At 40.7% G+C, this 23,757-nt stretch overlaps 1 protein-coding gene across 2 annotated transcripts in view; it reads left to right on the top strand.

The window, feature by feature from the left end:
- The window catches only part of LOC140726882 (heat shock protein 105 kDa-like), a 77,039-nt gene that overhangs the window by 51,806 nt on the left and 1,476 nt on the right, over positions 1 to 23,757 (top strand). The window contains exons 11-17 of one of the 2 annotated variants that reach the window (XM_073043844.1): positions 2,590 to 2,795; positions 3,559 to 3,687; positions 10,276 to 10,407; positions 11,299 to 11,424; positions 16,511 to 16,618; positions 22,444 to 22,563; positions 22,648 to 22,809. In XM_073043844.1, the coding sequence (XP_072899945.1) occupies positions 2,590 to 2,795; positions 3,559 to 3,687; positions 10,276 to 10,407; positions 11,299 to 11,424; positions 16,511 to 16,618; positions 22,444 to 22,563; positions 22,648 to 22,809 (983 nt within the window). Of the gene's footprint in view, positions 1 to 2,589; positions 2,796 to 3,558; positions 3,688 to 10,266; positions 10,408 to 11,298; positions 11,425 to 16,510; positions 16,619 to 22,443; positions 22,564 to 22,647; positions 22,810 to 23,757 lie in introns of both variants that reach the window. The other variant, XM_073043845.1, reaches the window with a different exon arrangement.

The following is a 23,757-nucleotide window of genomic DNA, read 5'->3' as shown; positions in this document are numbered from 1 at the left end:
CACACGTTAAAATAGACCCAAGTCAGCATGGTTTCCTTAAGGGGAAATCTTCCCTGACAAATCTTTTATAATTCTTTTGGGAAATAACAAGCGGGATAGACAAGGGAGAGCTGGTGAATGTTGGCTACTTAGATTTTCAGAAGGGCTTTGACAAGGTGTCACACATGAGACTGCTAATACAAGATAAGAGCCCATGGTACCACGAGGAAAAATAATAGCACAGATAGAAGATTGGCTGACTGGCAGAAAACAGAGTGGGAATAAAGGGAGTATTTCTGGTTGGCTGCTGGAAGCTAGCAGTGTTCTGTGGAGTTTGCTACTTTTCACGTTTTATGTTAATGATCTGGATGAGCGAACTGGTGTGTTGTGTGGATGATACAAAATGGGTGGAGGACGGGATGTCTGATATGGTCATGCACTTTGGTAGATGAAATAAAGGCATAGACAGATTTTTAAATGGGGAGCAAATTCATAAATTGGAGGTATAAAGGAACTTGGGAGCCCTCATGCAGGATTCTCTGAAAGTTAACTTACAGGTTGAGTCAGTAATAAGGAAGGCAAATGCAATGTTAGCATTTATTTTCAGAGGACCAGAATATTAGAAGTAAGGATGTAATTTTGAGGCTTGTGAAGTGATTGGTCAAACTACATTTGGGTATTGTGAGCAGTTTTGACTTGTGTAAGTTTGATTTTCGATTTCTATTTGGTATTCAACACTATTATCCCAAAGACCTTGGTGAACAAGCTCCTCCTTGGTCACTGTGCAACTGGGTATTGGACTTCCTAACTAATAGACCTCAATATTCAGGATGGACAACTCCCTCTCCCATCAACCTCAACCTGGTATCCCCCCCCTCCCCAGGGCTGTGTGTTGAGACTACTACTGTGCACTCTGCCCAGATATGGCTACATAGTGAAACACCTGAGTAATCGCATTGTCAAGTTCGCCTATGACATGACAGTAGTGGGGCTCCTTACCAACAGCAATGAGGTGGCCTACAGAAAGGAGGCGGAAGAGCTTAAGACCTGGTGCCAAGTAAATGATCTCATCCTCAGTATCAGCAAGACAGAGGAAATGATTATCAACTTCAGGAGAATTCGCACCACTCACACTCCTTTTACACTGGCAGCACAGCAGTGGAAACTGCAAACAGATTCAAGCTCCTGGGAGTGCACACCTTTCATTGTCCCAGAACACATTACACACAGTCAAGAAAGCTCACCAACGATTATATTTTCTGAGGAAGCTGAAGAGAGCTGGACTATGCATGTGTGTACTCCGATCCTGTTGATTTGCTGTAGAGAACATCCTAACAAACTGCATCACTACATGGTACAGAAAATGCACTGCTGCAAAGAGGAAGGCTCTACAACAGGTAGGCAAAACTGCCCAATGCATCACTGGCATCAGCCTGCCCACCAAGTATATATACAGAAAGGTGCCTGTGAAATGCCAGTAACATGAAGGATCCCTGCTCATGGGCTTCGTCCCACTCCCGTCAGAAAGGAGGCTACATAGCATGCATACCAGACTCAAGGACAGTCACTTTCCCTAGCAGCAAGGCTGATCAACACCTTCACCCACTAACCCACCCCTCCACACCCCCAACCACCACTATTTTACTTTCTGTTAAGTCACCTTTGTTCACACTAGTGTCACTTTATGGACATACAATCACTCTATCTATACAAGCTATCTTATGTATTTGTATTCATTTTGTGTTTTTAATTAATCTGTTCTTTATCTCGTGAGTTTTTGCACTGCATCAGATCTGGAGTAATTTTTTTTTGTTCACATACTTGTGTATTGTAAATGACATTAAATAATCTTGAATCTTTGGGCTCCATATCTGAGAAAGATGTGTTGGCATTGGAGAGGTCCAGAGGAGAATTGCAAGGATCCCTCCAATGAAAGGGTTAATGTATTAGGAGTGTTTGATGGATATGAGTACGTAGTCAGTGGAGTTTAGAAGAATGAGGGGGAATCTCATTGAAACCAACCAAATATTGAAAGGCCTAGATACAATGACATGGAGGAGATATTTCCAAATGTGGGAGAGTCTATCCAGAGAGTGCAGCCTCAGAATAGAAGGACATCCTTTGGAACAGAGACAAGGTGGAACTTCTTTAGCCAGAGTGTAGTGAATCTCTGGAATTTTCTACCACACTTGGATGTGGACACTGTGTCATTTAGTATATTTAAAGCAGAGGTTATAGGTTCTTGATTTAGTAAGGGTGTCAAAGACTGTGGGGAAGAGACAGGAGAATGGTGTTTGGAGAAAAAATAAATCAGCCATGATCAAGTGACAGAGCAGACTTGATGTGCCAAATGGCTGAATTTTCAAGTGTTCTCATTGAGTTTGAAAGTGCAAGGTGCATAGGGACCCCAGTGAGATTAGAGAAAAGATGCAAAATGTGGCCTCACTGAGCTTGGATGCAGGGTAGAAAATGGAGCCCAGTGAACCAATTAATGAACTGGGATTTCCAAATAGCATCCTAGCAGATTACTGTAGTTTTCACATTATTGTTTTATGATGCATGGGGAACCTTGCATAGTTTTAATCTTTTCATATTAATCTTTTGGTACAGGACAGTATATTATCCATGATGTAGTACCTCAAGCAAATGGTGAAAAGTCCGAAGTGAAGGTGGAAGTATGTGTCAATGATCATGGAATCTTTAGTGTTTCAACGGCATCTATGATTGAGAAGGTGGAAATTTCAGAGAATGAAGCTACTATGGAAACAGATCTGTGTCCCATCACACCTGATCATAAGGTAGAGGATATTGATGAGGTAGGTCCCTTAGAATGATATCCTTGGTCATTAATAATTACTCATTGTCATTGGTTCTTCATCACAAAATCTGTAGATCACACCACTCTTGTGCAAATAACAGAAAATTTCTTAATACTCTACAATATCAAATTAATGCCATGAATAAAGAGAGGTTTCCACTTTCAGTAATTATTTTGCATCTTCTAAAAGATACTAAATTTATAATGAAAGATAAACATGGATTATACTTTTGAAAAATTACATGGTAAAATGCTAGACATCTGTACACTAACCAAGAACATGCCACTTTAATCTACTGTTTCCAAAATATTGCAGTGGTTTCCTAGTTTTACATTTTCAGTGCCTTTTCTAAAATAACCACTCAACTTGCAGAAAATGGATAATTTTTAACTTCTAGTGATCGTGACTTTGATATTTGGCTTGAGGATTTGCTTTTTGCATATCCTTTTTGCATGTTTTAAGTTTGTTCTGGTGGTATAAGTGTTGATGATATTAAACTGGCTTGAAAGATTTATTTCAAATTCTATCAAGGAAAGTTGTAAAATTGAATTTAGTGAATTCCTGTGGTTGTGGCTATGAAAGCTGCAAAAGCTGTACCATTGCTACCTGAATGAGTCAAACCTCACAGGACACGTTTGCATCGAGGAGATATCTTAAAATACCTTTTAATGAGAAGTGATTAATATTGTCAGGCAAAACATTGTTGTTACTAGTCTACTTTCTTTATATTTCACTTCCTTTTAGAACAAGAATCAATTAGACTTATGAGATTGATGTTCAGCCCCAAGTACAATCAGATAATCAAGGGTCTCCACAGTCTCTCTCTTCTACTGAAATGGACCAAGAAGAAAATAAAGCTGGAAATGCTGAAACTAAGTGCAAGGCAAATGATTCATATTATATGCGTTTTACAGAAAACATTTTCTTCAAACTCAATGAACTAATTATTTTTCTTTCTATTTAAGACCTTTTAAAGGTATGTCAAGAGGAAAAAAGTTGGTAAGGGCAGTTGTAGACACCTTATGATCAAAGGCACAGGAAATTTGCAAGATTGATTGAGGAAGTAGCAGTGATGAGATTTAACCAATATACCATGTGTGTCAGTTATCATAGAGAAGAGTTTAGTAAGGATGAATATCTTAAAGAATTGAGTAAAATATTGGAAAAGCTGATGATCTTAAGTCCTGATGGTCTACGTCTGAGTTTTGAAGGAGGTTGCTTTAGAGACAGTAGGTGCTCAGATTATTATCTTCCAAAATTGTACAGATTATTTTACCTGGGTTAGAGGTTAGCAATTATGATTCCACTGTTTTAAAAGAGAGAGAAGAACAGCCTGTTAGCTAAATGTCGAGTTGTAGTTATATTGCTGTAATCTATTATAAAAGTTGTAATAAAATAAGATCTTGGGTCTGAACAGATTCCACCTGGATTTATGAAATTATTATGTAGATTAATCTGTTCAGTATTCAGCAGCCCATGGTATTCAGGGTAATATTTCTGCAACTTCTAGTAGTAATCATCTATAGGAATGCAGATAGCAAGTGTTTTGCAGCAGATTGAGGATCTAGTTTATTGGATTTTGAGTCTGAGGGTGATTTTCGTTCAATGTGTTGCTGTACATGAGTTGCATGCCACAAGCAACATCAAATGGGGCATCATGGTAGTGTAGTTGCTAGAGTAATGCTATTACAGTGCCAGTGACCTGGGTTCAATTCCCACCACTGTCTGGGAAGAATTAGTCCTTTCTCCCTGTCACAGCATGGATTTCCTCCCACATTCCAAAGATGTACTGATTAGTTGGTTAATTGGCCACATGGGTGTATTTGGGTGGTACAGGGTCCTGGGCATGGAGGGTCTGTTACTGTACTATATCTCTAAATTTTTAAAAAAAATGTTGACTCAGCAGATGGCCCTTGCAGGCAATAGCCAATGTTTACTTTGACATGGTGGCTTGTGCAGCTGGTACAGTACACAATAAGAAACTATATAGTCAGAGTTATGTGACATGGAAATAGGCCCTTCTTGTCTATGCCAACCAAGATGCCCATGTCCACGTATTTGTTCAAGAGCCTTTTAGATGTTCATGTACCTATCTCATCCACTTCCTCTGGCAGCTCATTCCATATTGAAACCACACTTAAATTGGTTTAAAAAATACTTTAAAAAGACCTCCAAGATCATTCCTCATTCTCTTGTGCTCCAATGAATATAATATCAGCTGACTTAACCTCTCTCGCTCAGTCCCTTGCATCCCAGCAACATCCTCATAAATCTATAGCAAAGTGGCACTCTTCCTTATTATTTCTGTGCCACTAAGCAAGCAATAAAAAAAGGAAGCTAAATTATGAAAATAAACTAGCATAAAATATAAAAACAGATAGCAAATGTTTTTCTAATTGTATAAAGCGGAAAAGGGTGGCTAAAAGTCAATGTAGGTCCCTTGGAGGATGAGATGGGAGAATTGATTTTGGATAATGAGAAAATGGCTGAGGCTTTGAATGACTATTTTGTCTCAGTTTTCACAGTGGAGGATACATCTAACATGCCAAAGAAAGATGCTATGGATGTGATGGGAAGGAAGGACCTCTATATCATAGCTATCACTAAAAAGGTAGTGCTGAGCAAATTTGTGAGCCTGAAGGTAGATAAGTCCCCTGGTCCTGATGGAATGTATCCCAGGATACTGAAAAAAATGGCAGAAGTTATAGTAGAGGCTTTGGTTATGATTTACCAAAATTCTCTGGACTCTGGGCAGGTCCTGGTGGATTGGAAGATGATGAATGTCACGCCACTGTTCAAAAAAGGATATAGGCAAAAGGCAGGTAATTATAGGCCTATTAGTTTAATGTCTGGAGTTGGGGACAATGCATGAAGTTACCATTAAAGTAGAAATAGCAAGGCGCCTGGAAAGAAATGGATCCATCAGGCAGACACAGCATGAATTCAGCAAAGACAGGTCCTGTTTGACAAACTTACTAGAGTTCTTTCAGGATCTAACAAGTGCAGTGTATAGAGGGGAACAGATGAACATTATTTACTTGGATTTCCAGAGAGCCTTCCATAAGGTGCCGCATAAAAATAAAATTTGTCCATAAGGACGCATAGAATTAGGAGTGATGCATTAGTATAGTTAGAGGATTGGTTAACTAATAGAAAAGCAGAGTGTTGGGATACATGGGTGTTTCTCTGGTTGATAATCAGTGATGAGTGGTGTGCTGCAGTGGTCGGTGCTGGGCCCACAACTGTTCGCGATGTACATTAATGATCTGGAAGAGGGAACCGAGTGTAGTGTGTTACGAACCCCGTAACTGGGTCACTTACCAGCAAAGATAGAGAGGTCCATTGAAGTCTGATGATACTATTTTTAACAGTATTTATTAGTAAAAATACACAAAAATAATATCAATGCAAATATACAGATAATATACGTCGTCAATACTGAATCTAAAAGTGCGGGTATAATAATAATCAATAAGAAATAAGCTCTGTCGTTGTCTAGGGGATAATGAATTGTCCGATGGAAATATACAGTTCACTGCAGTCCCACAAGCTGCCGTCTTTTGATTGTCGTTGTGTTGCACTTGTTGGAGAGAGAGAGAAATAGGAATAGAATGGGAACAGTTACCGCTACGGGTTTTCCAACCTTTATGATTTTGATCCGTCAGGAGTCTCGTTGTCGTGGTCTTTCACTTGTGGCCTCTCCTTTAGCTAAAGCCGTTCTTCCGTGGTGAGCCCGCCAATCCCAGGCAAGGGAAGGACGCACACGAGCCCCACCGGCTGTCGCTATTAAACACTGTCACGGGATTTCTAGCGTTTCTCCTGGTGCGCCTAAAGGGGTTGTTCCCCAGACCCTCTTTTATCCTTACTCACAGGGTCTCAGATGTCAATCAGGTTGGGATGATGCAATCCCTCAACCAGCCCACTCTGGTCATCCCCTGAGGGGCTTCAATGAATAGTACAGTACTCAATACACAATTCCGTCTCCAAGAGACAATAGCCATTATCAGTGGTTTTGTTTTGCTGAGGCCTGGACACATTCCAAACCTTGTGGATTCTGCGTGTCTCTCTCTCATTTCCTGGGTTCCAGACCTGAATTAATAGTGATCTTGCGATTCTCAAAAAGGAGGGGGCAACTTTGTACCCTTCGGCCCCTCAGAGTTGCGGCACATTCGTAACAAGTGTATCTAAGTTTACTGATAATACTAAATTGAATGGGAAAGCAAATTGTCCAGAGGATACAGAGAGTTTGCAAAGAGATATAGATAGGTTAAGTGAGTGGGTCTGGCAGATGGAGTACAGTGTTGGTAAATATGAGGTCATCTGCTTTGGAAGGAAAAATGAAAGCAGATTATTTAAACTAAAAAATTGCAGCATGCTGCTGTGCAGAGGGACTTGAGAGTGCTTCTGCATGAATCACAAAAGGTTTGTTTGCAGGTGCAGCAGGCTATCAAGAAGGACCATTCCCCTCAATAACAGTATACTGTTTTGGATACTGTTAGTGGGAACAACCTACCTGAGGAAAGCTGCAGCAACCTTGATCTCTGGCACTGAGTCTAGTTCTGTAGTTCAGAAGTGAAGTGGGGGAGAAGGCGAGAGCTCAGTAGTTGGATATATTGACTATGGGTCAGTACATGAACCTACAATTTGGCCATTACAGAGACTTGCTTGTCATGAGGGTAGGAATGGCTGCTGGATCTTCTGGGGTTCAGATATTTCAGAAAGGGACAGGGGGTGTTAAAGAACTGGGGGAGTGACATTGCCAGTCAGGAATAGTATACTAGCTGCAGAAAGGAAGAATGTTGTGGAGGCATTATCTACTAAATCAGTGTGGGTGGAAGTCAGAAGGAAAGAAACAGTCACAGTGTTGGGAGTGTTTTATAGAATCCCCCTCCCTTCCCAATTGCAACATGATCTTTGCATCCTCACTGGCCTCGAGAAGTACTAGATGATTGGAGGGTGGCAAATGTTATTCCTTTGTTCAAGAAAGGGAATAGGGATAACCCTGCGAATCATGGACCAGTGAGTCTTACTTCAGTAGAAGGCAAATTATTGGAGAACATTTTAAAGGCAAGATTTGTGAGCATTTGGAAAAGCATAGAATGATTGGAGATAGTCAGCATGGCTTTGTAAGGGGCAGGTATTGCACCTCACAAGCCTGAGTGAATTCTTTGAGGCTGTAGCAAAATTCATTGTCGAAGTTAGAGTAGTAGGATTGATGTTTGATAAGGCTCCCCATGGAAGGTTCTTTCAGAAAGTTGAGGCATCAGATCCAAGAAAACTTGGCCATGTGTGAATTGACTTGCCCATAAATGGTTGAGGGTAATTGTAGATGGAGGTCAGTAACCAGTGATATTTCACAGAGATCTGTTCTGGGACCTCTGCTCTTTGTAATTTTTGCAAATGACTTGGATGAGGAAGTGGATGGATAGATTAGTAAGTTTGCAGATGACATGGAGGTAGGTAGTATTGTGGATGGTGTAGAAAATTGTTGAGGGTTATAACAGGACATTGAGAAGATGCAGATCTGGTCTGAGAAGTGGCGGATGCATTTCAATGCAGAAAAGTGTGAAATGAGTCAAATTGGAAGGTCACATTTGAAGGCAGAATAGAGGATTAATGTTAGGATTCTTAGTGTGGAGGAACAGAGGAACCTTGGGGTCCCTGTCTATAAATCCCTCAAAGTTGGCATACTAGTTGATCGGGTGGTTTAGAAGGTATATTGTGTGTTGGCCTTCATTATTTGAAGAATTGAGTTGGAGCGCCACAAGGTTGCAGCTCTGTATAACTCTGGTTACACCACACTTGGAATATTGATAAGAGGTATGGATTGAGTGGACAGCCAGAGATTGTTTCCTTGGAAACAGGCTAATTTTGCTGATGAAGGGTCTCGGCCCGAAACATTGGATACTCTTTTCTCACGGATGCTGCCTGACCTGCTGAGTTCTTCCAGCATTGTGTACGTATTCTTTGATCCACAGCATCTGCAGTTATATTTTTTGTAATTTTGCTTGTATTGCATGCAAAACAGCATGCAAATCAGGCTTGTATTGGCTAATACAAGGGGTTATAATTTTAGGGTGGTTGGAAGAAAATGTAGGGGGATGTCAGAGGTAAGTTGTTTTTTTCTCACAGAATTGTGAGTGCATAAAATGCACTGCCAAATGTGGTGGTAGAGACTGATACATTATGGATATTTAAGGGAATCTTAGATGGGCATATGAATGATAGAAAAATGGAGGGCTATGTGGAGGAAAGGGTTAGGTTGATCTTAAAACAACAACACACACAAAATGCTGCCTGGCCTGCTGTGTTCCACCAGCATTTTGTGTGTGTTGTTGTTTGAATTTCCAGCATCTGCAGATTTCCTCGTGTTAGGTTGATCTTAAAGTAGGTTAAAAGTTTGGTGAAACCTAGTGTTTGTACAATGTAATAGAGTAAGAAGACCACAGCACAGAAACAGGCCCTTCAGCCCATCTCGTACATGATGAATTATTAATCTGTCTAGTCCCATCAACCTGCACCCAAGACCATAGCCCTCCATGCCCCTTCCATCCATTTACCTATCCAAATTTTTCTTAGATGTTGACATTGAACCCTCATCCACCATTTCCACTAGCTGTTCATTCCATATTCTCACCATTCTCTGAGTGAAGATATTTCTCCTTGCGTTACCCTCAAACATTTTATTTCAGCCTTAACCCATGACCACTAGTTCTAGTCTTACTCAACCTCAGTAGGGGAAAAGCCTGCTTGCATTTACCCTATCTATACACCTCATAATTTTGTACACCTCTATCAAATCTTTCCTCAATCTTCTAATGTGATGTGTGGCTCTAGGTTCGGGCTCATTTGTTATCACAAACTGAAATAAATTGATTAATGCTGCAAATTAATGCTTAAAGTTTGTCAGGTTACTTTTTGCAGTTGAAAGTTTGCTTCCTCCAAAGTGAAGATTTATAACCATTACAAAGTTGATCAGTATTGCTCTAGAAGTTATCTGAGCACTTCCTGAGTTCTACCATTGCATGTGGTTTAAATTAGGAACCAGAAAATTGTATATTTTCTTATAGAACGTTATTCTGGAGCACTGCAAATATTTAGTTCTTCCAGGCCACCCAGATTCCAGTATCTGTAGTCTCTTTATCTTTGAAATATATCCCTAAAGTAAGACCACAGACCACTAAGATCCTTACCAACCATTCGGAATTCTGTTCCTCTCCTTTAGCCAAACCACTCCGCCCTCCCAGCCACTCATCAATCCATCCACAAGCTTTTTTGCTGTTAACATGTAAGGCCCAAGACTTGACCCTTCAATCCCACTTACTGTATTCCATATATTCAACGTGACACTCTTCATACCTGCTCCCTTCCGATGCCACTACCCATAACATTAGGACCATTGTCTCTGTCACCACCTCCACGACTGCAAACATCTTAATCCATTTAAAAAAATTTTTTCCACTTACAGACTAATACGGACAAGAAATCAAATCAACCTCCAGATCCAAAAAAGCCAAAAATTAAGTTCAAGACTGTTAATCTTCCCATTGAAGCTAAACTAGTGTGGCAGTTTGGGAAGGATCTACTTAGCATGTATTTTGCAAAGGAGGTAAGTAGAATATGGAAACGTATTCTATTTTTGTCTTAATCTGTGGGAATACACAGGAACCAGTTAATGGAACCATGGATAAGGAATGACAACAGAATCTTTCAATAAGGGTGCAATAGAGAAAATTCTATAACTAAATGTCATAAAGAAATGCAGTGATTCCAAAAAGGAAATTACCCCTAAAGGTAATGATTATGTGTCTGGGTAATGAAAGATGCATAGTATATCTACAGTTCCAAAAAATGTCTTAGTACATAACGTTGCTTAAAAATTGCTGTTTATTCAAACATGCACTAGGATGGGATAAATGCATCAGAATGGAACAATTCTAGGGTGGATGAGTTGAGACTGGATTTGCAAAATACTTTGGTGGTGCAGCTCCAATGCAATGGGATAAGATGGAAAGATGGAGAACCCTGGAATGGCAGATAGAACAGAAACATTGGCATTAGAGGCTGGAGCCTGCTTTAGAATGGGTAACGGATGAAACTGCAGTCACTGGTGAAGAGAGACACATGCATTTTAATCTACAGATGTCAATAAAGTATATGCAGTATCTAAAATTATCCTGGCTACCTGGTTTTCTCCTTAGAATCTAATGTCAGTTTTGTGTATTTTTCTCTTAAACCAAGTTATTCATTCCAAATTCTGACCCTCCAATTTTTAGATAAGTGTATTAGCTGAATTCTTTGGAGGCTTCTAGGAATTGAGATAATCACCCGGCTGCTATAAAAGCAGGATGTCATTCTCAAAGAAATACTTGGACTTTGTCTACCAGCTGCATCATTGTAATGCGATTTGCCTTATGTGATTACAAATCATAGTGTTTAGTTATCTACATATTTGCACATGGCAATGAAGTAGATATAATTTCTGTGTTTTTTTAAACAGGGGGATATGATCATGCAGGATAAGTTAGAAAAAGAGAGAAGTTATGCCAAAAATGCTGTGGAAGAATACATATATGACTTGAGAGAGAAACTTAATGGACAATTTGAAAAATTTGTCAGTTCCAAGGTATGTGTAATCTTTGATATTTAAGTGGGTACTTGAGTGAAAATGGTCTTAAAGGGGAATAATGTAGATCCAATATTTTAGCTTGTTTTATGTAAAATTAACTGGAAAGTTATTAAGATTGACTTTTTTTTAAAAAAGTTGGTTAGGAACTTTCATTAATTCATATTAATTCACTGTTTTACTAAGATAAGTAGTGCCTACCATTCCATGCCCAGAGTACATTTTAGGAAATCTTGTCTCAAGAACCAAGGTATCAGTGAAGATAACCGACAAAAGCAATGTGATGTACAGGATCACCTGTGAAGACTGCATCAAGAACTATGTCAGCCAGACAAGATGTAAACTCCTAATTAGTTTATGTGAATGTGAATGGTTTATGTGGTTCGGAGATGTGATCCACTGTCGCTGATTTCAGTACATGAAGACCAAAATACACTTAACCGGGGTACCATGGAGGTTCTGGTGCAGGCAAACACAAAGCAGGCATGAGAACTTTTAGAAGCATGATTCTCTTCTGATAAGTCCATAAGCAAACATATCAAAATAGATGTTATCTGCGAACCCCTAAGAGCCAAAGAAACATGAGCCAGTAGAATTCAAAGGGCAACTGAAGGGGTAGCCAATCAGGACCAAGGCAAGTGAATGGGGGCCTATATAAACGTGAGCACTCCCAGAGAGAAACATCAACACTGTGCACTGAGGATGTTACCTTGACGGGTGACGTAACATCTGCAAGCTAATTGCCAAGTTTGGCAAACCCTGCAACATGAAACACCTCAATGCAAGCTACCAATATTCATCACTATCCTAAACTTTGTAAACAGTCTCAATGTATATTGTCAATTAGCACTTACATTCACAGTAGTGAAGTGTTTTGAGAGCTTGGTGATGAGACATAACAACTCCTGCCTGAGAAGTGACTTGGATCCACTCCAATTTGCCTACCAGATCAACAGTTCTACCATAGATGCCATCTCATTGGCTCTTTCCTCAACCCTGGAACATCTGGACAGCAAAGATGCACTCATCAGGGTGCTGTTTATTGACTACAGCTCAGGATTCATTATTATCATGCCCTCAAAACTAATCAGTAAGCTTCAAGACTGTGGCCTCAAACTTCCTTGTGCAACTGGATCCTCAATTTCATCACTTGCAAACCTCAGTCTGGACTGACAACATCTCTACAATATTGAGCTTGCCTTCCTGCTCTACTCACTTTACACTTACAATTGTGTGGCTAAGTACAGCTCCAATGCCACATATAAGTATGCTGATGCCATCACTGTTGTAGGCCAAATATAGGTGATGAATCTGCGGACAGAAGGGAGACTGAGAACCTGGCTGAGTGGTGCCACAACAACAAACTCTCACTCAGTCAGCAAGACAATGGAGCTGATAATTGACTTCAGGAGAAGGAAACCAGAGGTCCATGAGTCACTTTTCATTGGAGGATCAGAGGTGGAGAGGGTCAACAACTTTAAATACCTCAGCGTTATCATCTCAGAGGACATGTCCTGGGCTGAGCACATAAGTACAATTACAAAGAAAGCACAGCATCTATACTTCCTTAGGAGTTTGTGAAGATTCAGCATGACATCTAAAACTTGGAGAAACTTCTATACATGAGTGGTGGGAAGTATATTGAGAATCCAGGATAATGTAATTGGTGGAAGTGTACATACTTCACAAACACTCCAAACACTTAAAGTGGGTTGGGGTTCACTTTAAGAGGCTGGTCTGACATTACACAATTACGTGAGTTTCTGTTATCATGCTTTGTGTTCAGTGTTTGGAGTGCAAATAAATGAGTTGTTACAGTTTTTCTTAAACATAAAATGCCTCACCGTTATACTTGCGAAAACCTACAAGAGTACCAGGCTGCAAGTTGTTTCCGAGTACGGAAACGCCAATGCTCTTGAACAGAAAATCCTTCCTAAAGGAGTGGATACAGCCCAGTCCATCACAGGTAAAGCCCTTCCCACCTTTGAGCACATCTACGTGTAGCGTTGTCACCGGAAAGCAGCATCCATCATCAGGGACCCCACCACTTAGGACATGTTCTTTTGTTGCTGTCATCAGGAAGTAGGTACAGGAGCCTCAGGACTTGCACCACCAAGTTCAGGAACAGTTACTACCCCTCAACCATCAGCTTCTTGAACAAAAGGGGGTAACTTCACTTGCCCTATACTGGCATGTTCCCACAGCCTATGAACTCTCTTTCAAAGAGTCTTCAACTCGTGTTCTTGATATTGCTTATTTATTATTATTATCTCTTTCATTTTGTATTTGCACAGTTTGTTGTCTTTTGCACCTGGTTGAATGCCCAGTTGGTGTGGTATTTCATTGATTCTATAATGTTAATTTTCTATTATTGAGTTATTGAGTATGCCCACAAGAAAATGAATCTATGTGGTATATGGTGACATATACATTTTGATAATAAATTTACTTTGAACTTTGTATGTGTCCCCCCCACCCCCCATTCCCCCCCCCGGCCACTTCGCACCACTCAGACAGGCCAGCACATCTTCGATCCCTGGGACCATATACTGGTCAGAATCTTATAGTCCACACACATCCATACCTTCCCTTTCTTCATTTGGTCCACTACTAATGGGAACGCATAGCAGCTTTGAGACTCAGTGACGATCTCAGCTTCCTTCAACTTGCACAAATGCTGCTAAATATCTTCCACCTCTGCAGGGGTAAGTCTCCACGACCGCTACGTCAGCACTAGTCTGCATTTAAAATTAGACCTGCGTCCGCCATTTTATCAAACCTCTGCCCACAATTGCAACTTTTAACACTACTGAACAGGCGAATTAACAATTCAGCTGGAGTACGAATATCTACCCCACTGATTCAGTGCTCAGGGTAATCACACAGCATTCAATGAAATCAATCCCGGTACCCCCACACTTGTAACCTTCAGGTTTGGCTAGTGGCTTACTCTAGGGAAAGACAGCCTCCGGCCAAGCCAAACTTGAGAAATCTTGTTTGGGTGGATGCTGCGTGATGTGTTCCCCTGTTACAAATCAGTACCACAAAATAACAAACAGTACACAATGTGCAATTAAACGATTGAGCTTTGTAACTCTTAATTTGGCTATAGGGTTAGTAAAGGAACAAAAAAGAAAAGGGCCATTCTTATGAAACACTCCATTCCGCAACATTGGAGCTCACTGTTTTCCTGTCTGTTCATTCTCCATCGGGTTTTTTTTTCCCTCCTCTCCCTGGGCGTTGACTCCCAACCCACACGGTCCTGCAGTCTACAACTTCGTTCTGGCATCTTCTCTCTCCATCTTCTGCCGAACAAAAGACTTCTCTCAGCCCCACAAAAAAGAAACAACATGCCTCTCATTGGATGGCACACATTCCAAAGCCCCTGTTATCTCTAGTCATAACCTAAACATTTCTGCTACAGTGAAACCATTACATTAGCAGTGGAACATTACAGAGAGGCCATTACACACTACATATATTTACAGTAGGCATTTAAGAACTAATTTTGACCCTCAACCTATTCTACAACATTTTCTATCCTCCTTTATTTTGTACAAGTGAAACTTTTCAGTAAATTATATATAATCTGTAATGCTAATATACTGGCATTTCTCTTTTGATAAGACTTAAACAATTGGAGTTTGCTTGTTTGTTTCCTTCCCCCATCATGTAGGTTTTGCTACCAATGGTTTTACTACCACCTGCCTGACACCTCCGCTTATCCAGAAAGTGTCTCTGTCTCAGTATTAGTATGTCTCAGTACTTGAGAAGTAACCCCCCAAGTGTAATGCAGGGGGTTCCCAGCAAGTCTGGGCTTAGCTCTCAAGAGCTGTGACAATAGACAATAGGTGCAGAAGTAGACCATTCGGCCCTTCGAGCCTGCACCACCATTCTGAGATCATAGCTGATCATCTACTATCAATACCCGGTTCCTGCCTTGTCCCCATATCCCTTGACTCCCCCATCCATAAGATACCTATCTAGCTCCTTCTTGAAAGCATCCAGAGAATTGGCCTCCACTGCCTTCTGAGGCAGTGCATTCCACACCCCCACAACTCTCTGGGAGAAGAAGTTTTTCCTTAACTCTGTCCTAAATGACCTACCCCTTATTCTCAAACCATGCCCTCTGGTACTGGACTCTCCCAGCATCTGGAACATATTTCCTGCCTCTATCTTGTCCAATCCCTTAATAATCTTATATGTTGCAATCAGATCCCCTCTCAATCTCCTTAATTCCAGCGTGTACAAGCCCAGTCTCTCTAACCTCTCTGCGTAAGACAGTCCGGACATCCCAGGAATTAACCTTGTGAATCTATGCCTCACTTCCTCTACAGCCAGGATGTCCTTCCTTAAGCCTGGAGACCAAAACTGTACACAATACTCCAGGTGTGGTCTCACCAGGGCCCTGTACAAATGCAAAAGGATTTCCTTGCTCTTGTACTCAATTCCCTTTGTAATAAAGGCCAACATTCCATTAGCCTTCTTCACTGCCTGCTGCACTTGCTCATTCACCTTCAGTGACTGATGAACAAGGACTCCTAGATCTCTTTGTATTTCTCCCTTACCTAACTCTACACCGTTCAGATAATAATCTGCCTTCCTGTTCTTACTCCCAAAGTGGATAAGTGGTAAACGGAAGTGCCCAAGTAAACTGATTTGCATAGCCTTCCAAGTCAATCTGTAGGTTTTGCACCTCTAATTAATGTGCGGAAGTCCAAATTATCACTCACAGTGGATTAGCAATTTTCCAGCACGATCCTAAGTTTCTACTCCTGCTAAACTCTACCTTGATTTGTACATTTAATCCAAAAGTACTCAAATTGCGAAACTGAGCCAATGGAAAAAACTTTCAATTTGGTTTAAAATTTCTTCCATTGTCTCAGTTTCTCAATTTGAGCACATTTGGGTTAAATGCACTATCAAGGTGGAGGGGGGAAAGAGGACATGCTCGTTAATTCAAGAATGAGAAGATCACTCTAAAGTTAAGTATTTGCTATTACTTGGATATTGAGAGAGATAATGGGTGGAGGAAAATGGTTTTCCATTATCTTTTTAAATTACAAATTTTTTGCTGTAATTGCAGGATCTGGAAGACATTTCATTGCTGTTGTCTGAAACGGAAAATTGGTTATACGAAGATGGTGAAGATCAAGTTAAACAAGTATATGTTGATAAGTTGTTGGAGCTAAAGGCAAGTCCTTAATTTTTTTTAACTGAATTGTATGTGGAAGGTATTCATAGGTTACAATGGGCCATTGATAGAATGCAGAGCTGGGCTGAGAAGTGGCAGATGGAGTTCAATCAGGAAAGTGTGAAGTGATGCACTTTGGAAGGTTGAACTCGAAGGCAGAATTCAGGGTTAATGGCTGGATTCTTAGCAGTGTGGAGAACAGAATGATCTTGGAGGCCATGTCCATCTCAATTTGTGTGTGAACATTGAGGGATAAGTTATTAAGAACGTATATGGTGTGTTTGCCTTCATTAGTTGAGGAATTGCGTTCAACAGCCATGAGGTAATGTTTCAGCTCTATAAAACTCTGTATAGACAACACTTGGTGTATTGTGTTCAGTTTTGGTGATCTCATTGTCAGGAGGTGGTGGAAGCTATAGAGAGGGTAGGGAGATGTTTTACAGGCTGCTTCCTGAATTTGAAAGCATGGCTTATGAGGAAAGGTTGAGTGAGCTAGGGCTTTTCTCTTTGAAGCAAATGAGGATAAGGGGTGATTTGATAGATAAGATGTGTAGACAGCCAGCACATTTTCCCCCTAGGGCAACAATTGCTAATGTGACAGGGCATAATTTTAAGATGATTGAAACAAGGTTAAGTGAGGGTTGTCAGAGGTAGGTTTTTAACATAGTGATGGGTGCGTGGAATGCATTGCCAGGGTTAGTGGTAGAGACAGATACATTGGAAACACATAAGAAAATCTTTGAACGGAAGTTATCTGGCAGCCCAATTGAATCAGGAGCAATAGAGGAAGCAACTCACAGGTCAATGAGTGAGATTTAAAAAGGAACATTCACAGTCTTTCAGCATTTTCTGGCAGCCTAGTCAAATTGCAATTCATTAGCAAGGCAAAATAAAAATAAGGCCGGGAGAAGTGGAACAGCCATTGGGTGAGTTAACTGAGCTGCAGCTCCTCAGAATATGTTATGGAATTGGAGCTGGAGCTCAGTGACTTTGAGCTCATACAGGAAATTTCTGGAGGAATAGAGTATAGGAGCAGGGATGTGATGTTGAGGCTCTATAAGGCACTGGTAAGACCTCACTTGGAGTACTCTGAAGTTTTGGGCTCCATATTTAAGAAAGGATGTGCTGACGTTGGAGAGGGTTCAGAGAGGGATTCACTAGAATGATTCTGGGAATGAGAGGGTTAACATATGAGGAACGTTTGACCACTCTTGGACTGTACTCCTTGGAGTTTAGAAGAATGAGAGGGGACTTCATAGAAACATTTCGAATGTTAAAAGGCATGGACAGTGGATGTGGCAAAGTTGTTTCCCATGGTTGGGGGAGTCTAGTACGAGAGGGCATGACTTAAGGATTGAAGGGCACCCATTCAGAACAGAGATGTGAAGAAATTTTTTTAGCCAGAGGGTGGTGAATCTGTGGAATTTGTTGCCACAGGTGGCAGTGGAGGCCAAGTCATTGGGTGTATTTAAGGCAGAGATTCTAAGGCAGAGAATATCTGAGTAGCCAGGGCATCAAAGGTTATGGTGAGAAAGTGGGGGAGTAGGACTAAATAGGAGAATGGATCAGCTCATGATAAAATGGTGAAGCAGACTCTTTGCGCCAAATGGCTGACTTCTGCTCCTTTGTCTTATGAAACTGAAGAGGTGATAGGAGCTACAGGGAGGTGGTCACCCCTGAATTGCAGGAGGCAGGTGCCTACATCTAGAGAAAGAAAATAGGCAGCCAGTGCAGAGTATCCCTTTGGCCATACCTCTCAGTAATAAGTATACCACTTTGGATACTGGTGAGGGCATGATCTACCAAGAAGCTGCAGTGATAAGGTCTCTGGCACTGAGTTTGGTGCTGTGGCTTTGAAGGGAAGGGGAAGAAGGAATGTGATAGTGATGGCGAGTTCCATGGTTAGGGGATTAGACATGAGATTCCATGGATGTGAAAGAGACACTGGACAGTATGTTGCCTCCCAGGTGCCAGGATCAAAGACCTCTTGGATCAGGTCTACAGCATTCTAAAGGAGAGGGTGAGCAACCAGATCATAAATATGGCACCAGTGACATGGGTAGGAAAAGGGAAGAGGTCCTGAGGAGAGAATTTAGTGAGCTGGAAAGCAGGACCTCCAAGATAGTAATCTCTGAATTGCTGCCTGTTCCACATGCCAGTGAGGGCAAGAATAGGATGATTTGGCAGATGAATGCATGCCTGAGAAGCTGGTGCAAGGGGCAGAGTTTTAGATTTCTGTATCATCGGGATTTCTTTTGTGGAAGGTAAAGCCTGTACTAAAGTGACGGGTTATAACTGAACCCAAAGGGAACCAGTATTCTTGTGGACAGGTTTGCTAGAGCTTTGGGGAAGGTTTAAATAAATTTGGTGGGAGGGAGGGGTGGGAAACAGATAGGACCAAGAATGCAGCAGTTTCCACACATTGATTGGGACTCCCATAATGTTAAAGGTCTAGATGGATTAGAGTTTGTGAAATGTGTTCAGGAAAGTTTTCTAAATCAATATATAGATGTACCAACTAGGGAGGATGCAATATTAGATCTCCTATTAGGAAATGAGTTAGGGCAGGTGACAGAAGTGTGTGTAGGGGAACACTTTGGCTCCAGCGATCATAACGTCATTGGTTTCAACTTGATCATGGATAAAGATAGATCTGGACCTCGGGTTGAAGTTCTAAACTGGAAAAAGGCTAAATTTGAAGAAATGAGAAAGGATCTAAAAAGAGTAGATTGGGACAGGTTGTTCTCTGGCAAGGATGTGATTGGTAAGTGGGAGGCCTTCAAAGGAGAAATTTTGAGAATGCAGAGTTTGTATGTTCCTGTCAGGGTTAAAGGCAAAACGAATAATAAGGAACCTTGGTTCTCGAGGGATATTGGAACTCTGATAAAGAAGAAGAGAGATGTATAACATGTACAGGCAACAGGGAGGAAATAAGATGCTTGAGGAGTATAAAAAGGGTAAGAAAATACTAATAAAGATATCAGGAGGGCTAAAAGAAGACATGAGGTTGCTTTGGCAGTCAGGGTGAAGGATAATCCTAAGAGCTTCTACAGGTATGTTAAGAGCAAAAGGATAGTAAGGGATAAAATTGGTCCTCTTGAAGATCAGAGTGGTCAGCTGTGTATGGAACCAAAAGAAATGGGAGAGATATTAAATGGATTTTTTGCATCTGTATTTACTAAGGAAACTGGAATGGAGTCTATGGAACCAAAGCAAACAAGTAGGGAGGTCATGGAACTTATACAGATTAAAGAGGAGGTGGTGCTTGCTGTCTTGAGGCAAATCAGAGTAGATAAATCCCCAGGATCTGACAGGGTATTCCCTTGGACCTTGAAGGAGACTAGTGTTGAAATTGCAGGGGCCCTGACAGAAATATTTAAAATGTCGATATCCACGGGGCAGGTGCCAGAGGATTAGAGGATAGCTCATGTAGTTCTATTGTTTAAAAAAGGCTCAAAAAGTAAACCGGGAAATTATAGGCTGGTAAGTTTGACATCGGTAGTAGGTAAATTATTGGAAGGAATACTAAGAGATAGGATCTACAAGTATTTGGATAGACAGGAACTTATTAGAAACAGTCAGCATGGCTTTGTGCATGGTAGGTCATGTTTAACCAATTTGTTAAGAGTTTTTTGAGGAAGTTACCAGGAAAGTGGATGAAGGGAAGGCAGAGGATGTAGTATACATGGACTTCAGTAAGGCCTTTGACAAGGTCCCACATGGGAGGTTAGTTAGGAAGATTCAATCGCTAGGTATACATTGAGGGGTAGTAAATTGGATTAGACATTGGCTCAATGGGAGAATCCAGAGAGTGGTAGTGAAGGATTGCTTCTCTAAATGGAGGCCTGTGACTAGTGGTGTGCCACAGGGATCAGTGCTGGGTCCATTGTTATTTGTCATCTATATCAATGATCTGGATGATAATGTGGCAAATTGGACCAGCAAATTTGCTGATGATACAAAGATTGGAGGTGTAGTGGACAGTGCAGAAGGTTGCCAAAGCTTGCAGAGGGATTTGGACCAGTTGGAGAAATGGGCTGAAAAATGGCAGATGGAGTTTAATGCAGACAAGTGTGAGGTATTGCACTTCAGAAGGTCAAACCAAGGTAGAACATACAAGGTAAATGGTAGGACACTGAGGAGTGCAGTAGAACAGAGGGATCTGGGAGTACAGATACATAATTCCCTGAAAGTGGCGTCACAAGTAGATAAGGTTGTAAAGAGAGCTTTTGGTACATTGGCCTTTATAAATCAAAGTATTGAGTATGAGTTGAAATGTAATGGTGAGGTTGTATAAGACATTGGTGAGACCGAATTTGGAGTATTGTGTGCAGATTTGGTCACCTAATTACAGGAAGGATATTAATAAGGTTGAAAGAGTGCAGAGAAGGTTTACAAGGATGTTGCCGTGACTTGAGAAACTGAGTTACAGAGAAAGGTTGAATAGGTTAGGACTTTATTCCCTGGAGCATAGGAGAATGAGGGATGATTTGATAGAGGTGTATAAAATTATGATGGGTATAGATAGTGAATGCAAGCAGGCTTTTTCCACTGAGGCCAGGGGAGGAAAAATACCAGAGGTCATGGGTTAAGGGTGAAGGGGGAAAAGTTTAAAGGGAACATTGGGGGGGCTTCTTCATGCAGAGAGTGGTGGGAGTATTGAATGAGCTGCCAGATGAAGTGGTGAATGCGGGCTCACTTTTAAGAAAAACTTCGACAGGTATATGAATGAGAGGGGTTTGGAGGGATATGGCCCAGGTGCAGTTCAGTGGGACTAGGCAGAAAAATGGTTTGGCACAGCCAAGAAGGGCCAGGGGGCCTGTTTCTGTGCTGTAATGTTCTATGGTATACAAGCAGAGGCAGTGTGAGGTGAGAATGTCAGGAAGGACAGGCCAATGTTTGGGCAAAATTGCAGTCAGTGGAATGAGTTTCAATGTAACAGACAAAATCAACAAGGGTGATGACTACAGGACTGAAGGTGTTATATTTGAATACATTCAGTATATGAAATAAGGTAAGTGATCTTGTAGCGCAATTAGAGACCGACAGGTATGACTTTGTGGGCATTACGGAGTAATGGCTGAATGATTACAATTGGGAGCTTAACATCTGAGGATACACAATGTATTGAAAGGATAGGCAGAGGGGATGGCATGGCTCTGTTAGTAAAAAATGAAATCAAATCCTTAGAAACAGGTTTTAAGAAAAAAGGATCAGAAGATGTAGAATTGATGTGTTGGATACAAGGATATGTAAGGCTAAAAAGATCCTGATGGGAGTTTTATACAAATTGGGCTACAACTTACAATGGGAGATTAAAAAATGGAGGATTTGAGTATGTGCAGATAGATTCAGAAAATCATATTGGTGCTGATTTTGGATCCCAAGAGCTCGGCATTCTACAAATTCTATGAGATGGCTTTTTAAGAACAGGTTGTGGTTGAACCGAGTAGGAGATCAGCCATTCCAGTTTGGGTGTTACAAACCAGATTCGATTTGGGCGCTTAAGGTGAAGAAATCTTTAGGAGACAGTGATCTTATCATGATAAAACTCACCCTGAAATTCTGAGCGGGAGAAGCTAAAGTCAGATTTATCAGTATTGCAATGAAGTAAAGGAAATCAGAGGATTGAGTGAGGAGCTTGCCAAATTTGGTTGGAAGGGAACACTAGAAGGGATGATGGCAGAGCAGCAATGTCCAAATTCCTTGGAGCAATTTGGAAGGTGCAGAGTAGATACATCACATATCAAATGCAGAGGCAAATGAAATAACTTTAATTACTTCAAATGAGTTGTTTTAATATATTTCAAAATTTTTGTACAAAGAAATTAGGTACACCAATTCAGGAAAGATATCTGGAAGCTGAAGCACGACCAAAAGCTTTTGATGAGCTTAATCAAAGACTACAATATTATGCAAAACTAGCAGCGGAAGCCAGGAGCAAAGTAAGCAAACAAAACAAAAATTCACAATTGAAATTTACTCTACTTCATGATTCAGGCAGAGGAATTAAGGTTTCTGTTTTACAGGCTGAAAACTATAACCCCATAGAGGCTGCTGAAATACATACATTGGAAAAGTCAGTGAATGAAACAATGGAATGGATGAATATTGCAATGGACTCACAAGCCAAACTAAGTTTTGACCAGGATCCTGTTGTACATGTGGCTGAAATTAAAGATAAACATAAGGTATTGCAACATAATTAAACTTTTTAATGACTACATGATTGGAAATTTTAAAACTCAGTCTAAAAGCATTGATTGGAATCTAGTCTGTGGCAGATATCTAAGATAAGTCCATCTTTATCTCCTGATAAGAGCTGCAATGCTGACTTCTCTCTTTAGACTCATTAATTTCTTTGATGCAATGTGACCAAAAACATTGTTCAGATTAATGATAACATTGAATAATGACAATATAGTTTGTACTTCTCCAGCTGAATTTCAGTACCTGAAATGCCTTAATAATACCCACTTCAGGCAAGACACTAGTTATGAGCACTGACTATTCTAAATTATTTTGTTTCAAGTGGCTGCTCATTAGCATCAAGCTGTATGTTTTACTTGGCATTTCAATCGTGTTAAAAGTCTACTGGATCATCACTTGAAGTCTGTACAACTGATTACCTTTTAAAAAGAACAGAATTGATTTCTACCACTATTTTCAATCTAATGTATTCTGTGACATCAAACTAAGTTATTGTAAATTATTGTTTACCATTATGTGCTTATAAAACAATTCCTGATTCATCTAACAATGACAGGACCTTCCACATCTACTTCAACTAGATGAACTTGCTCTTGTACTGATGCACCATCAATAACTCTCTGAGACGTGAGGCGAGATATAGGCTTTTATTGGCTGGAAGAAAGAACAAGTAGCAATTGATCACCACACTACATCCTGGAGACTGAGGCCGGGGCGGAGTCCCCAGTCGCCTTTCTACCAGGGTCTGTGGGAGGAGCCATAGGAGCAGTCAGTGGGGGGGGGAGTGTCCAGACAGGTATATGTGTTCACCACATGTACCTCATCCCAAGATTAGTATCTCTAAATATTATTCTACTTCAAAAAGGATCTATTCTACCTGCTTTCTATTGTAATGGTTTACTTGAAACAATCAATAATCAAATACTAGC

The sequence above is a fragment of the Hemitrygon akajei genome, chromosome 4 (genome assembly GCF_048418815.1).
Source record: "Hemitrygon akajei chromosome 4, sHemAka1.3, whole genome shotgun sequence".
In the NCBI taxonomy this organism is placed as follows: domain Eukaryota; kingdom Metazoa; phylum Chordata; class Chondrichthyes; order Myliobatiformes; family Dasyatidae; genus Hemitrygon; species Hemitrygon akajei.
Note: the sequence above shows the minus strand (reverse complement) of the source record. Positions and strands in the feature narration are given on the sequence as shown.